The 17,877-nt window shown below is 44.0% G+C and overlaps 1 protein-coding gene across 1 annotated transcript; it reads right to left on the minus strand.

Annotated features, from left to right (window-relative positions):
* Positions 1-11,037: 11,037 nt before the first annotated feature.
* Positions 11,038-16,095, minus strand: nyx (nyctalopin). Its single transcript, XM_062432265.1, has 5 exons — positions 16,066-16,095; positions 15,722-15,786; positions 13,659-13,983; positions 12,898-13,202; positions 11,038-11,866 (listed from the first exon to the last, which is right to left on the minus strand). The coding sequence occupies exons 1-5, from the start codon at positions 16,093-16,095 to the stop codon at positions 11,038-11,040; spliced, it is 1,554 nt and encodes a 517-aa protein (XP_062288249.1).
* Between the last annotated feature and the right edge of the window lie 1,782 nt (positions 16,096-17,877).

A 17,877-nucleotide genomic window follows, 5' to 3' on the forward strand; every position in this document is an offset into this window, starting at 1 on the left:
TTAACTTTGGAGTGGCTTTTTTCTTGTTCTTTTTTTTCTACTTCACATTTCACATGATATGAACAACCTGAAGTCCAGACTGAGCAGGAACCTGTAACACGAAGAGTCATGAATCCAGCTGCTTATTAACTGGCTCTACAGTATGATGCAGGTCGTGTTTCCACAGTGACATTTTGGTGCTTTCCTGTCTCATGATGAACAAACTGCTATGAAAGCAGCCGTGGTGGGATGGAGCTAGATTTGGGCTTCAGCCAGTATTATAATAATTATTTTTATTACCAATTAGTCTGTTGATTATTTTTTCCAATTCAGTGTTTAGTCTTGAAAATGTCAAGCAATGTCATCAATGCCCACTGAAATTCCCCAAAGCCCATTTTATATCAAGTGCTTGATTAGTCCAGTATGACAGCGTATTAAGGCCAAATACGGGTGTACATAACGCTCGGTTACACAAGTATTTCCTTACTGTTAAACCCAACTGAACAGTACAATGTGATCAGTTGTTCCACGGCAGGCATAGTGCACGTCAAGCAACGTCTTTCTAGTGTTGCACAGTGAGGCTAAAGGACTGCTTGTAGCAGGGTCCGGTTATCCCGCATAATGCATCAGATTTCATTCAGATATTCAGTTTACTGTGATAGAAGTTGCAGAAAGGCAGCTAATTAGTCACATTTGCAATCCAAACGCTATTATAATCGAGGCTGCTAAATGTTCTGTCCATCAGTGAAGTAATTAATCGACTAATTGTTTCAGCTCTAACTCGAGTCCTGTACTTTAGTACAATCTTTACTTAAGTATTTTTATTTTATGCTACATATTTTACTTTTGAGGTAAGATTTTACATACAAAAAAATGATTGGTTTATAAAATATGATGCATTGTAATAATTTAAACTACTAAAAAAAAATTAAAGCGGTTTAAATCAGCTCGACCAGCTACATGTGCACGGTCTTAAATCAGAGAAACACAATGCAGTTCAATACTTCAGTCACTGTTCATTATTCTGTTATTGTTTATTATATATATATATATATATTATTTTTCATATTTTCAATTATTTATTTACTTGAGTGATTGTGTGGTGTGTAAACATGTCACAGCACAAGTTGGCATTCAAATTGCTTGTTTCATCTTGAGTAAAAGTGAGGAAAAAACACCTGAAGATATTTAGGTTTTTATCACAAAAGACAACCAGCAAATACTGACATTTGAAAAGTTGAGATCAGTTACTTTTTTCTGAAAAGGTACTGCACAATTAATCAGTCATCTTAATAGTTGATCATTAATTTTCTGTCAATCAACTGATTGATTAATTGGCTAATCATTTCAGCTCTAAAGCAAATTAATTTTACTGATGTCACGGATCAGACAGACGACCAGAGGACCACAATTGCGTCACAGAAGAATGTTTATTGAATTTTCAGGGAAAGGGAAGTTGGAAGTGAGTGAGGGTTCCAGTGGTGAAGGGGTACCGGGGTTACAGGAGTTCCAGTGGTCTGTCCAACGTGCCGTGTGTGTGTCCCCCCCAGTGGCAATGATGCATCCAAGGGAGCCGGTGGTGGGTGGTCCAGAAGTCCTGGTGGGGGGGAACACAAACACAACAGCACAATGAAAGAAGGCAGAAGTACAGTTCAAGGAGAATCCAAAATCGTAGTGCAAAGGCAGAAGGCTGGTCAGAATTACCGGGGTAGGAGAGTAGTCAGGAGTCGAGAAGGCAGAAGGTAGGTCTAGTTTTCCGGGGCAGAAGAGTCGTCAGGATACAGGCAGGTCCGGGGTCACAAAGCAGGAATCAGAATAGAAGTGCGAGCAAACAGGTTCAGAGTGTGGGTTTTGCAGACGATCTGACAAAGTAGAGCTGTAAGAAGAGGCTTTAAATACTGGGAGAGGTTAGTGGGTAATGCAGCGCAGCTGGCAGAGTAATCAGAGCAGAGGAGGGAAGAGACAGGTGGGACTAGTTAGGGTGAGTAGAGAAAGCAGTGAGCAGAGTGGCAGATAATGGGAACCAATTAAGGAAGTAGACAGGTGGAGTGAGAGGGCTCATGACAGAACCCCCCCACCCAAGGGACGGCCCCAGAAGTCCCAAGAGGTGAGGGTCCGATCCACAATCCGACCAGCCGGCACCCAGGTCCTTTCCTCAGGTCCATAGCCCTCCCAGTCGACGAGGTACTGGAGGCCCCTACCTCTCCGTCTGGACCGAAGCAGGCGGCGGACAGTGTATACTGGACCACCATCGACAAGGCGTGGAGGAGGAGGAGGTGCAGCAGGAACCAGCGGACTCTCATGAATGGGCTTAATCTTTGACACATGGAAAGTTGGGTGCACCCTCATGGAATTGGGCAGTTGGAGCCGGACAGCAGTTGGGCTGATCACCCTCTTGATGGGGAATGGACCAAGGAACCTGGGCGCCAGCTTTCGTGACTCCACCTTGAGCGGCAGGTCCTTGGATGACAACCACTCTTTGGCCCACATGGTAGGTGGGTGCAGGGATTCTCCGACGGTTGGCCCCGGTAGTGTAGTTGGCAACGGATTTGAGGAGTGTGGCTCGGGCTTGTGACCAGGTGCGACGACATCGACGGGCAAAAGCAAGTGCAGATGGGCAGGTAACCTCCCCTTCCTGGCTGGCGAATAGAGGAGGCTGGTATCCATAGACACATTGGAAGGGGGACATACCGATGGCAGAGCTGGTCAGAGAATTGTGTGCGTACTCCACCCATGTCAATTGCTGTGACCAGGAGTGGGGGTTGCGGGACGACATGCATCGCAGTGCCTTCTCAAGCTCCTGATTTGTCCACTCTGACTGCCCATTGGATTGGGGATGGAATCCAGAAGTCAGACTGACTGTGGCTCCCAGCAGGTGGCAGAACTCCTTCCAAAAGGCAGAGGAGAATTGTGGGCCACGGTCAGAAACTACATCCTTGGGCAGACCGTGGATGCGGAAGACGTGTTCTAGGACCACCTGGGCGGTCTCCTTGGCGGTTGGGAGCTTGGGGAGAGGAACGAAGTGTGCCATCTTGCTGAATCTGTCGACTATGGTGAGAATGACAGTCATGCCACTGGAAGGGGGCAGGCCCGTGACAAAGTCAAGGGAGATGTGAGACCAGGGACGTGTGGGCACAGGCAGAGGCTGCAGCAATCCAGCTGGGGGCTGGCAGGACGACTTGTTTTGGCTGCAGATGAGACAGGCTTGGACGAATTCCCGTACATCCTTTTTCAGAGAGGGCCACCAGAATCTCTGGTCGAGCAGGTCGTAAGTGCGGTTGGAGCCAGGGTGACAAGCTAGGCGGGAGTTGTGTCCCCATTGAATGACCTGGGACCTGAGATCTTCGGGAACAAAGAGGCGGTCAACTGGACAAGTGCTGGGACCTGGCTGGTTACGAAGAGCTTCCAGCACCTGTTCCTCGACATCCCAGGTCAGAGCTGCTACGATGCAGGGACTGGGCAGAATCGACACAGGATCCTTGGAAGGAGTGTCACCTTTCTGGAATTGGCGGGAGAGGGCGTCTGGCTTGGTGTTGCGTGATCCAGGCCGGTATGACAGAGTGAAGTTAAACCGCGTGAAGAAGAGGGCCCAGCGGGACTGCCTGGAGTTCAACCGTTTGGCCGTGCGGATGTACTCCAAGTTTTTATGATCAGTCCAAACGAGGAATGGGACGGTGGATCCCTCCAGCCAGTGACGCCACTCCTCCAGGGCAAGCTTTACAGCTAGCAGCTCTCGGTTCCCTATGTCGTAATTGCACTCAGAGGGGGACAACCGACGTGAGAAAAATGCACAGGGATGGAGCTTCTTATCCTCCGCAGCCCACTGGGAAATCACAGCACCAACTCCCACATCAGAGGCATCCACTTCCACGATGAATTGCCGGTCCACATCAGGCATCTGGAGGATGGGAGCGGAGGTGAACCTTGCCTTGAGGATACCGAAGGCTTTGTCGGCTGCTGGGGTCCAGGTGAAGGGTTGCTTGGTGCTGGTTAGAGCAGTCAGGGGCGGCAACGGTACTGTAGTTCCTGACAAACTTTCTATAGAAGTTAGCAAACCCCAAGAACTGCTGCAGCTTCTTTCTGTTCTCCGGAACTGGCCATGAACTGACTGCTGACACCTTGGCTTGATCCATTTGGATACTTCCCTCTGCCACAATGTACCCCAGGAAGGCCACCGTCTTGACGTGAAACTCACATTTCTCCGCCTTGACATAGAGGGAATTCTCCAGGAGACGACGAAGGTTCTGGAGAAGATCAAGATGTCATCCAGGTAAATGAAGACAAATTGGTTTAACATGTCCCGCAGCACGTCGTTCACAAGAGCCTGGAACACAGCAGGAGCATTGGTGAGGCCAAAGGGCATAACCAGATACTCGTAGTGGCCTGTTGGTGTATTGAATGCGGTCTTCCATTCATCCCCCTCCCGGATCCGCACTAGGTGGTATGCATTTCTGAGATCCAATTTGGTAAAGACTGGCTCCCTGGAGCAACTCAAAGGCAGAGGTGAGCAGAGGCAGAGGGTAACGGTTCTTAACCGTGATGTCGTTGAGCCCCCTGTAATCGATGCAGGGGCGAAGGGATCCGTCTTTCTTCCCCACAAAGAAGAAGCCAGCACCAGCAGGAGATGAAGATGGACGGATTAACCCTGCAGACAGAGAGTCATTGATGTAGTCCTCCATGGACTGTCTCTCAGGAGCAGACAATGAATAGAGACGGCCCTTGGGAGGAGCTGTTCCAGGGAGGAGGTCGATGGCACAGTCGTACGGCCGGTGAGGGGGCAGGCATGTGGCTCTTGCCTTGTTGAACACTTCTGAGACCGTGGTAGCATTCCGGGACATTGGCAAGGTCTGGAGCAGAGTTGGTGGGTACTGGCCGTGGGGGTAAGGCGGCAGCAAGCAGGCAGGTTCGATGGCAGTCTTCTCCCCACTCCCTGATCTCCCCGGTCACCCAGTCGAGGTGAGGGTTGTGACAGCGGTTGGTGGATTTTGGCGCCCCCTCTCACGACGGCGGGTCTGTATCCTTCTGTCGATCCGGACAACCAGTGCGATGGCTTCATCAAGGGTGGAAGGCAGTTCATGGGAGACCAACTCATCCTTGATGTAGTCGGCCAAGCTATGGAAGAACGTGTCCACCAGCGATGGTGTGTTCAAAGAACTTCGTCTTGCCAGGGTTCGGAAGTCGATGGAATGGTCTGCAACTGTTCGTCTGCCTTGCCGAATACTAAACAGTTCACGGGATGCCTCTGCGGTTGGTGAATCCAGGTCAAACACCTTCAGCATCTCCTCAGCAAACAGGTCGAAGGTTGCACATGCAGGGGTTTGACGTTCAAACTCTGCTGTTCCCCAGAGTCGAGCTCGGCCCGTCAGGTGAGTGATGGCATACCCGACTTTAGCCCCTTCCGTGGCAAAGGTCCTTGGCTGCAAGGAGAACTGAAGTCGGCAGCTAATCAGGAATGGCCGGACCTGGGTTGAATCGCCGTTGAACCGCTCTGGGTTTCCAATCTTGGGTTCTGGGGCAAAAGCAGCGGCTGCAGTGGCTGGGGCAGATGACTCGGGTGCTGGGCTGGTGGGCAGACTGGCTGGAGCTGGGCTGGCGGGCAGAGCGGCTGGGGCTAGGCCGGCGGGTAGAGCGGCTGGGGTAAGGTTGGTAAGGAGCTGGACGATTAAGCCGAGTTGTTGTTGCTGGTGCTGGACCTGTTGCTGCTGGAACTGCTGCTGTTGGCCGACCTGTAGCAGGGAGGCAATGTCGCCGCTCATGCGGTTTACCTCTCTCTCAGCGTTTTCCAGACGTTGCATGGCGGTGGGTTGCTCAGGCTCGTGAGAGTGAGAGGGCTCATGACAACTGATCCACAAGAATAATGTTCTTTGCTCTTTATTACCTAAAATAGACATGGAGCATTGGTTACCATGGTGATATACTACACTTTAAAATGAGCCATTTTCTTGATTGGTAAGGAACCATGCACATGCGCGCACACACACACACACACACACACAGGGTGAGGCAGAGGGGTCAGACAGGCAGCGAGGGTTTGGAGGGACATGGTGAAAGCAGGCTGGGCACACAGAGTGGAAACATGCGCATGGATTATTCAGGACGAACAGGTTCATTAAACGAATCGTCAACAACACACAAACGTCCCGCCAAAAAAAAGAGACAAAACATCACAACACAACGGCCTACAACAAACAAACACATAGGGTCAGCTAAAGCAGAACATCATATAACTGAAGAGCAAAGAGTTCAACTTATCATAATGTACATTAATATAGAAACACTACAGATGGTTTTGGAGCATAAAATTGAAAAAAAGCTGAAACAATAAGACGATTAATCATCATCAGAGAGCCAAAACTCTTTGTTCCCATCTGCTGACGTCAATATTTGCAGTTTTCTGGATTTTGGGATAATCATCAATTAATGAAGAAAACCATGAAGATATTCAATTATTAAAATAATTGCTAGTCACAACCCTAAACTGGCCTTTAAATGAATTAGGAAATGAAGTCCCACTCTCCAGCCAGGGAACACAGTCCTGAGGCTTACAACGTTCAGGTAGATGTGCCCTCAGCTGACCTCTCCATCCACTGCTGCATTTTGTGATTTCAATCAATCCAAGTGAGTGATTAGAAAGAACCAGAGCCTGAGCGCAGAGTTTTACTGTTACGTAATCCCACAGCATTAACATCTGAAAAAAGAGGCAGTGTTGACTCAGGACAGCTGTGTTTGTTTTTGCCTTTTTATCGTATATGGATTTAAAATCTGGAATGAAATGGACCTCAACAGGAGGTGCTAGGCTGATGTGGAGGTACAGAGGTCATTTTATTCTGCTTTGGGGATGACGAGCAATAAGTAAAAAGATCCAAAGATACAGGCCAGAGCAACTGGATGATGAGATAGTCATTTAAAAGAAGGTTTCGTCTCTATAATATGAAGTACAGCTGCGACAATTAATCGATTGGTCAAACAGGAAATTCACTGCTAACTACTTCCATATCGATTTTGAGTCAACTTCTGAAATGTGAGTATTTCCTGTTTTTTTTAGTCCTCTTTGACAGTAAACAATACTTTTGGGTTGTTGACTGTTGATCGGGTCATAATAATATATTTTAGGTTGTATACTGGGCTTTGTGGACCAGTGATGGACATTTTCCATCATCATAGACCAATCAAATATGATAATCGGATTAATAATCTTTGGTTGCAGTCCTTGATTGCAGTCCTTCAATATTTGGTTTGAAGGACCAAAGATAAAGCATATGTCACTCCTGTCACATATGCTCAGTGTACACCTGCTCTCATCTGTGAAGAGAACGAGGTACCAATGTCGGACCTGCCAATTCTGGTGTTTTCTGGCGAATGCCAATCGAGCTGCACGATGCTGGGCTGTGAATTCAGGTTCCACTAGAGTACGTTGGGTCCTCATGCCACCCTCATGGATTCTGTTTCTGACAGTTTGGTCAGAAACATGCACACCAGTAGCCTGCTGGAGGTCATTTTGTAGGGCTCTGGCAGTGCTCCTCCTGTTCCACCTCGTACAAAGGAGCAGATACTGGTCCTGCTGCAGGGTTGATGCCCTTCTACGGCCCTGTCCAGCTCTCCTCATGTAACGACCGGTCGCCTGGTATCTCCTCCATGCTGTTGAGACTGTGCTGGGAGACACAGCAAACCTTCTTGTGACCGATTCACAATCACTTGTGCTTCCTAAATGGACAGATTGATATCCCTGAAGTTGAACTGACTTGGTGATGATTGAGTGTTCCCATAAGATTTTAAATACAATTTATTTATCCAAAGAACTAAAGACAATATTAAAAGAACAATAATAGTAATATAACAGTAGATACAAAGAGGGCTCCAACTAACCTATTTTCATGATCAATTACTCTAGTCTAAAGTATTAATAAACCAATCATTTGGTCCATTAAATATCTGCAGTTAAAAAAAATGCCAACATGTTCCCAGAGCCTGTGGTGTCATGTTCAGATGTTTTGTTTTGTTTTGTCTAGACAACAATCCAAATGTATTCAGTTTATTATCATAGAATAGACTGAAAACCAGACAGTTGTCCAATTTGAGTAGCTAGAACCAGTAAATCGTTGCCATAATTGCTTAAAGATTAAATAAAATTGCTTAGAAGTTAAATAAAAATAAAAAATTCCAGCCCAACCCAACCCAGACCAAATACCTATAAAGTATTTGGGCATGTATAAAGCGAGACATTTTGTAATATCTTGTCATGGTTAGATATAATTACTCTAACATCAATTAAAGATGAATACACAGTTGCTGACAGTTTAATAACAGCCCAAACATTGCTTCAATCCAAGTCCTTCATCTGCTTAAGGGAAGGATTTTGCTCATCTCCAGTGGGGGATGATGTTGTATCAATAAACCTGTAAAGAAACCTGTATGTAAGATTAACTTTTATGTAAAATGATCTCCCAGGTCTCTTGTCAGTAGCTAATACAGACCCTGATCTCTGCACCCATCAGTCCAGGAAAGGGATCTCCTCTTGTTTGGTCACTCACAGGGTTACTTTCAGTTAAAAGGTTAAGTAGGAGTTTTTCCATGACGTCACTATATTAATACTGCTGGCCTTTATCAATAAAATGCTTCAAATGAGTCACACAGTTGTTTTTTTCTTCTTCCTGCATATTGCCACAACACACACTGAATGGTCAACTAACATATATATCCATACATATAACACAATCAGGACCAGCATGTCTGCTTCAGTTATGAATCAACAACTAATGTGTTGAAATGGCACAAGTACTAAAAGACAAAACTACCTTTTTCTTCTCTTAATTATAGCAATATTTATTTTTAATGTGCAGCACACATTTTAAAAAAACAAACAAAAACAAACTACAATTCCCTAAAGCCATGCCATGCAGCTTGAGCACTACAGCACTAAGCATTACAACTGAGCACTACAGTGGCATTTTTTCTGGGGTTTTAAAGTGTTGTGTTGTTGTATTTCAGATATTATAGTCAAAGCAGGAGTTGCACAACAACAAGGAAATGTTTTGTACCTGTGATTTCAATGCAATATCAGAAATTAAACAGTTCACGTTAACTTTCACATGAACAAAGTTAACGGCTCAGACAAACTTAGACAACATCACGCACAGCATTGAAGCAATTTTATTGATTGTAATGGATACTTTATGCATTTAATTTGTGACAGTGTCTTCTTTGATTGGATCAAAATTAAATATTCTTGCCGTACAAAGTTTGACTGCTTTATTTTACCCAATATCTTAGAGTGGACGGGAATGATTGAAATGTCTATTTACTGTAAGTGTTGCAATATAGAGACATTTGTGGGGATACAATGTGGGATGATGGTAAAGTAGGGGATGGGGGCAATGGCCCATTGGACCCCCTACTTCTGAATTTGTCAACAGGACAGGCAAAGCATGATGATCCCAATTTGTTTGAAAGTTCCCAATAATAAATTAATACTGGATTAATACTTGGATTTTCCAATGATTTCCTCTGGAAATGAACTGCTTATAAAGTCAAAACAATAAACTAAACTCTGACTACTGTCTCAGAACATTGTCTCTATTTGCCCTATCAGTTTCAAATTATATGGTTTATCATGGAAACTTTCTAGGAAATTATTAGCACATCACAGGACATAGTGTTACAATATTTTTCCGTGGTGCGGCTGTAAAAATTTACACCAATGAGAAAATAAAATAGTGAGATTACTACAATGGCTCAGCACTGTCATTTAAAATTTGGCCCAGATATGAACTGTTTGGCCCAGATAAAATTTTGAACATACTATCCTGCAGTGTTCAACGCTGCATGAGAGCGGCTGTAAAAGAGAGGAATGAGATGTAACATCCAGCCACCCCAGTTGTCTTAGTCCCACCCTAATCCCACATTAACAGGTCACCAGGCCAGCGTGCAGATTAACTGGTGTTCATCGCTGAAATGGGTCCACTCCTCGACTGAGGCTGAAAGGAGTCACTGAGCAGGCACATCAAAGTTCAACAGCTTTTTTTATTTAAAAAAATAAATCGTGACAGATTTTAATGTCTAATAACACCACTGAACTGGATCACTGGCTGTCAGACCACAGATTGGTGTTACAACAGAAACATTGTTTGACTTTTTCAGCTACACACAGCACATCAGCGTGTACTGTATTTGAGATGTATTGACGAAATAACAGTTCATTTGTGTGCAGCGTATGGTCCTGAAAGCTTTTCTTATCCCAAAGAGAACTGACATGCTTTCACATCCACAACTTGACATATGGCAATCACACCCACCGTGTCCCTTTTATAGACAGAGATCATGTCCATAAAGTCCATCCATAGGAGGCGAAAGCAATGAGAATGTCCCTCCAGTACATTGTAGCAAACACAGCAGCGACGACACTGAGCTGCATGCAATAAGAAGATTAATGCATTTATAGGAAAAGCTGCAGGATCTACATTTAGATTTGAATGAATAAAAACAAGCAGAGAGGACATCTGTTTCAGAGATAACTACAGGAGGTCTTATCTCCCTTAACTTTACACATACATGTGAATGAAAATACAAAAAAACCCACTTGTAATAAACTATGTAATGCTATGAATATTACATAATATTAATTAAAATGGAGTATTATGCAACAAAAATATGGAACTTTACATATACATTTTCATCACATCTCCACATTAATCCACTGTTTGAAATAAACACCCACCTCTTAAAACTGTGGAAATGAATCCTGCAACCGTACAGTCTGGCATAGCTGTTCATGAACCAGGATAAAAGATACGCATCAGGCGAGTAGTTCTGATTTCTCTTTTATAAATAGTTAACCTATAAATATGATAGATTATTATATATAAACAGCTCATGTGAAAATAACAAATATTAAGCTTGCATTTCAACGGGGGGGAAAAATCCCCATGTTTGGCCGGGCAGACTCAAACCAGTAAGCTACACATGCAAGCATGACCGATCCTCAGCTCTTAGATAAATAAAAACATCTTTTATCTCATCTGCAATTAGAAAAGCTGCTCCTTGGAAGCAAATCTGCAGTTCTCATGTGCAAGAAAGACAGCCATTCATTTCTGACCGGCCAATCAAACTAAAGATGAGCCACGCTGCAAGGAGGCAGAGAAGTGATTGGCTTGCCTGGGCCCGTTGCCCTCTGACCCCTCCAGAAAGCTGCCCTTCCTCGGTTTCCAGCAGAGTCCCGTTGCGAAGGCTCTCAGTACCGTTCCCCATCTCCTCTCTGAGCTCCTGTTGGAGCAGCTTTGAAATGAGACTGTTGTAGCGATTCTCCGTGGTGGAGACGATCTCTGAGGAGACCGTGGTCAGGTTAAGCTCTGCTGGATCCACGCATGTGCCGTTCAGCTTGGCAAAGACCACCTCACTGAGATCTATCCCGGCCACGGAGGAAGGCGAGGCGCAGGGAATGTCTCGTACCAGCTTGTAGTTTTCCATCCACTCTTTCAGCCACTCGAGAGAGCAGTCACACTCCCAGGGGTTTCTGAAGAGGTAGAGGCGGCCCAGGAAGAAGATGGGCTGGAAAACAGAAAAAGGAAGGGTGGTGAGGTTGTTGCTGTTCAGGTGCAGCGTGATCAGGCTGGTCAGGTTCTCAAAAGTTCCTTCCTCGATGTACATCAGCTGGTTCCTGTCCAGGTACAGGACCTCCAGTTCCACCAGGTCACTGAACCAGGTCTTGGACACGTTAATCAATTGGTTTCCCCCAAGGTTAAGCATCTTAAGGCGGCTGAGACCCTTGAAGGAGGACCGCGGCAGTTCAGTCAGCAGATTATCATTGAAGTAGAAGTTCTCCAGACGCACAAGGTCCTGAAAAGCCTGGTCATGGATCACATTGATGCGGTTCTCTTGGAGGTTCAGGTACCTGAGATAAGAAAAAATGACTTTAGTTTCTCTAAGAAGGCCTTATTGTGAAGAAATCATGTTAAACAAAGTGCTCTCTGTTCTCAGTATATCTAAAATCCTTCTTAGTGCAAGTATACTTATCACAACTTATCACTACTTATCCACTACACTCAATCACAGCAGCACAGCAGCAGAATGGCTCAACCCAAACATGAAATACAGCTTAAATCGTGGAAATGAGCCACATTCCTATCCATTGTCCGCACACCGTTTCCTCATTCATATGATATAACGTTTTAACATGGAACTTTCCATACAGAATATCTGAAGCCTTATCTTTTAAATGGTAACATTGGGAGCTAAATAAATTCAAGAAACATTGCTTATTTGAAGATCCACAGGCTGTCACTATGCAGGAATAATCATCTAGACCTCTGATGGAAAAAACCAAAGTGGTTGTGTCTTAAGGAATCTTAAATACATCTTCGCTCTGTGCCGCTAAAAGTTGAATATTGACTGGTGAGTGTAATGCTTGATATTATTGGTTGAAATTCAAGCCTAGTACACGTCATATTTTGTTTTATGGGAAGAAAATGTGATTGGATTTTGATATAAGAAGAAGATTTTTTGGTATTTATTGGCATAAATTGCTAAATAGGTACATAATATGACTGCAGATGTGATTTAAAAGGATTAAAAAAGGCAGATTTCATTTCATTCCGACTTAAAAGACACAACAAAAACATAAAATCAAGGATGATGCAGGTCTTCTTCCTAACACCCGCCTCTACGGTACTGTGCTCAGTGCAACCACTGGTGGTTGAAAAATATTTAAATGATTGTTTCAGTACTCAGTACTTCAGTAGAGGCAGCACTAAGGACACTGCCATGAGTAGAGCCAGTCACTCAGTAATATTGTTAATAATCCTAACTTGCAAAAATAACCCCAATTACAAATTTAAGTCTTGTACATTGCCACACTATTGGTAAATTCATTCCTGCTAGTAGTTATGAGAGGTGATATATGATCTAGGTCAACCAGTGACTTACTTTAGGCTGCCTAGGCCCAACAGAGAGTTGTAGGCCACCGCCTCTATCTTGTTCCTCTCCAGGTAGATGTGAGTCAGATTCTCCATGCCTCTGAAGGCTCCAGGGATCCTACGGAAGTTGTTTTGGAAGCAGAGCAACTCTCTCAGCGCGATTTGCTCGATGAAGATTCGGTCTGGGATGTTGAAGAGGCTACAGTCTGACAAGTCCAGGCGCACCAGCTTCTTCAGCCCGGTGAAGGCTCGTGTATGAAGGTAGCTGATGTAGTCATTGTGCGCCATTTTCAGCTCCACCAAATTGGAGAGGCCCTGCAGAACAGAGGTTCAATATGCAGATCTGAAAATGTAGTTTCAGGAGAACTGTTTAACTTGACTATTGATTAGTAATGTGTCATCATTTCCTTTAAAAAAGAAAAAAGAAAAAAAGGTTTAAAAGTCCAGGTATGGTTAATAAGTCCAGGTATTGATCTATGACTTTTTCTCAAAGTCACAGTTCATTCCCAAAGAACATAATCCATTTATCTACTCTACTCTACTCTACTCAAAGGTTTAGACACACTTTCCCATTCCCATCAATGAGAAAGTGTGTCCAAACTATTGACTGGTACTGTAATTGTTATATATGTTGCACACTGCCATCATAGTACCATATCCCTCCATTATTTTGGGGTGTGGGCGAATATCTTAATATCAAATATCACAACATAGCAGCAAATTTAAACAGAATCAAAATTAAACTTAAAAACCCATCAGAGTGAGGCAGACCTTGAAGGCTCCAGGGGTAATGAAGGAGATGTTGTTGTGGTCCAAGGAGAGAGTCTTGAGGGAGGGCAGGGTACCGAAGGCCCTTTCTGGGAGGAACTTGAGTTTGTTCTTGTCCAGGTTGATGGCGGAGGCCTCGCAGGGAAACTCTTTGGGCAGCTCAGCCATGGCGGACCGGTCGCACAGCACGCTGCAGCTCTTCTCCTGAGTGCAGGAGCAGGAAGCCGGACAGGCCCGAACACATGCCCAACGTGCCAGCACCGCCTGAGGCAGCAGGCACAGCACAGAGACTGAAAAGATTACAAAGAGAAGGCACGAATATTTAAGCCTCGAAATGAAAACAACACTGCAGTCAGAACCACTAAAGAGAGGCCTTTACTGGAAAATCAGTGTGTAAGTGTTTCTTAAGGGTTGTGACATGATTAATGGAAGAGGAAAGAAGAAAAAACAAAGTTCTGATACACATATTTGACAAGTTTTCAGTGTTTGGAATTTTTATCTAATCTTTGTTTTTGGATCATTTTAGATCATTTGAAGACAACAACATTTTTTTTAAAATAAAACAGAGCTACTCCAATTGCACTACCTTTTACTGGCACAAAAATTCAAATACACAGCAGTGTTACTAGGTTTCTCGTATTTGGAACATGCTGGCAAATCCTTTGGTGGCTGCTTTTGTATCAGGACAGGAATCAGAAACTCAGAGTTAACCGAGCAAGTTTATTGAACATTATCAGGAACTTGAACCGTATGTTTCATGGCCAGATCAACTTCCTATGGGGATAACTCCCCCCCCCCCACCCCCACCCCCCCCCTTTACATGCTCACACTAGAGCAGAAATGAGTACACAATTAATCAACTACCCAATTTAAAGAAAATTAATTGGTAACAATTGTGATAACTGATCAATAATTTCAGTCATTTCATAAAAGAAAAATTCAAAAAAATTAATCTAGCAAGTATTCACATCTCTAATACAAAGATTTACTAGTTTTCCATGAAAGTAATTTCATCATCTTTGTGTTTTTGATTTTGGGGAATAATGATTAGCATTTTTCACTTTTTCCTGTCATTTTATACACTGGACAAAATCATTGTCAGACATTTATATGAAAATAATTGATGGTTGCAGCCATAAAGCACTGCTATGATGGAATCCCCCTCAGTTTCGTGTGCAGTTTGACAAAACTAAACAAACACAGTTGACATCTTTAAACTACAGTCCTCACATAGTTAATATTGTAGGCTACTTTCAGGGTCCTGTGGCAGTTCCTCAATTGGTAATCCAGCCTTGGTTTGAGGAATAATTTGACATTTTGGGGAATGTATTTACTCACTTTCTTACTGGGTGTCAGATGAACACCTGCTACAGAGCTACAGCCAAGAAACAGTTAGCTTAGCTTAGCACAAAGACAGGAAACAAGGGGAAACAGCTAGCCTAGCTCTGTCTGAAGGTAACCACCTATCAGCACCTGAGAAGCACACTTACACATCACATCTTGTTTATTTGAATTTTGCCCCAAAAAGTATTTGCACATCCCAAGTCCACCGAAATTCACCAAACCAACCAAAACATTTGACATTATTGAACACTTAAAAAAAAAAAAAACAGATCCCCTAATGATCCTCTCCCAAGATTAAATGCCTGCAGTGACGTTTGCAGTAACACAAGGACACCGGAGTCACGTTGGCTAGCTGGTTGAGGGTTAAACTGTCTCTTTGCCAGCTGCTGGTGAAATGATGATGTGATTAAGACAGAACGGCTTACATCAGAGATTAGCCCCACAACAATAGGTATTGTCTGTGGCTGGGATTTCACCCTCCATTCAGTTCACATTAGCTCGTGTTTGGGCCTGCCTCTTAGCTTAATCAATCATTCTCTACAGATGAAGGTCTTCATCTTTCTTCTTTCACTGAGCAAAATATTTATGCCGTGGACAAATCTGATCTCTGACATTAGTGACAGGATTTACAACTTTCAACAAGCCATTATAGGGCGTGACACCATTTTTACAGTTGAGGTGGGGGAAAAAAGCAGTTGAAGAGTGAAGGGATTGAAACTGACCAGTGAAAGTGATGACAGTCATTACTGGAGTCTCTCATCTGGGACATGCCAGGATTAACGGAGGTCTGAAATGGCACAAAAAGAGCACAGTAGTACTTATGATGAACTAGTATGAATTATATAAATATATGACAAAGCCAGTTGTTGGAGGTTTGTACATGACATCATTCTGAAGACACTGTTTTAGCTGAGTGCGACTCTGATTTGAACTTTAAAGGAGTAGACAAGACGAGTTACAACCTGACACCTTCGTGGTCTGTAATTTACATCCCAGTTTTCACCTGGACAAACAGACGAACCAAGAAACTCCAGAAACATGACACATAAAAATGAAAGTGACATACCTGTAGATCTTTCCAGACAGTAGCATCCATGTGTGTGCGTAAAAGTCACCATCCAAATATCTGTGTGTGTGTCCATCCTGCCCGTCCCATAGCAGTCAGCACAGCGCACCTTTAACTGCACAACTGAGCCTGCTTACCAGACACCTCTGTCTCACAGTTCTCCAATGAAAATGTATGGGGTTGTGTTACTACACTTCATCCACCCCCCTTCACTGTGTGTCCCATCATAAGCACACACACACACACACACACACACACACGCACACACCAAAAAGCCATCTCTTAATGGCAGTCAAATCCCCTGGATGGAGTGATGGAGAGAGGACTGAATGGATGGAGATGGGCGGTTGGTGGGATTACAGAAGTAAAGAGAAGCTTTCAGATCAAACAGCCGAGGCAGAGGTAACTTAGAAAACACACAGCACTCAGATTACACCCAACCACACACAAACACACACACACACACACACACACACACACACACACACACACACACACACACACACACACACACACACACACACACACAGAGCATGAAGTTGGACATGAAACTTATCAGAAATGCAGATGTTGAAATGGATTAGGGGATGAGCAGGCCATCAGTGGTGTGATCTGATGAGAGCCGATCAATACAATTTATTAAATGAGATTAGTGTGCTGTAGAGGCCGTATGGACCACCATCTTTCCCCTGAGAGCTGTACGTGTTCACCAGACTTGAATGTCCTTATTTTCAAAATGACACAGAAATTATACAACAGGGTTTTAATGGGTGTCACTGCCTCCGCAGTTATGAAACCTACTCAGCACATTAGAGAACCATGTGACCTTTGAAGAGTAACATGAAAAAGGAAAAATACTCCTAAAATTGGGGTAAACATGGCCTTCATGCAGGATGAGAGACAATGTCTTTTCACTGACTAAAAAGCTCCCACAGATGGCCAAAGTAGAAACCATCTGTAGAGACAGGAAACAGGTCAGATAGTTGAATTTTACCCTCATTTTCCATTTTTTGACTTCCAAAAACACATCGGTTTAAAAATTCAGGACACTGGGTTACCATGTTTTCCACATGTCTGGTTACCATGGGAGGAAACAATGTTAGCCCTGTGGATTTGGGTCATCTGGGAGGTTCAGCCTGACCAACTGACTGCCTGCTACACTGAGAAAGGCTTTCACAAGATTTTTGGAATCTGGTTGCAGGGATTTTCTCCGGTTCAACCACGAGGGCACAGGCCGTTTTCACAGCAGTTTGACTTGTGATAGCAGTAGAAGCTCAGGTGTTATATATAAAGTTAATGAGTGCCGAAATCAGGTGTGACAGTCAGTGTGGGAGTGGTCCAGCATGCACAGTACAAGGATACTGAAACTGAAGCAGCTAAATGGAATTCAGCCTTCATTTATTATATTAGTTCCATGTCAAAATGCCTTCAGTGCAAAAAGAGCCGTTTAGTGAGCATCAGGCTCTGGCTCAGTTAGTTTTAATTCATCCCTGAGGTGTCGGAATAGGTGGAGGTCAGGGGTCAGTGCAGGTCAGCAGATTTCTTCCACGTCAAACTGGGAGAACATGGTTTTTTTAACGGACCTCGTTTTGTGCACAGGAGCACTGTCATCTTTATGTAGTTAAAGTTGTAGTTAGTGTTTGAAACAGGAAGGCAGAGGTCAGGTGGTGGAGACTGGAATTTGACGTTAAATGTCACCGACAACAAATGCAAACAATGTTTAGTGGCATGCAGTATTTTCTGTAACATTTCAGATTTCATGAGTCCAGTGTGTTTTAAAATAACCCAATACATCCAAGTTCCATGTTTTTT

This window comes from Scomber scombrus, chromosome 13, assembly GCF_963691925.1.
Source record: "Scomber scombrus chromosome 13, fScoSco1.1, whole genome shotgun sequence".
In the NCBI taxonomy this organism is placed as follows: Eukaryota; Metazoa; Chordata; class Actinopteri; order Scombriformes; family Scombridae; genus Scomber; species Scomber scombrus.

Coding starts and splice junctions, on each gene's coding strand:
- nyx (XM_062432265.1), bottom strand. CDS start 16,095: ATGGATGCTACTGTCTGGAAAGATCTACAG. Junction 15,787..16,065: donor CTGTCTGGAAAGATCTACAG/GTATGTCACTTT, acceptor GTGCCATTTCAG/ACCTCCGTTAATCCTGGCAT. Junction 11,867..12,897: donor TTGGGCCTAGGCAGCCTAAA/GTAAGTCACTGG, acceptor TTCTTATCTCAG/GTACCTGAACCTCCAAGAGA.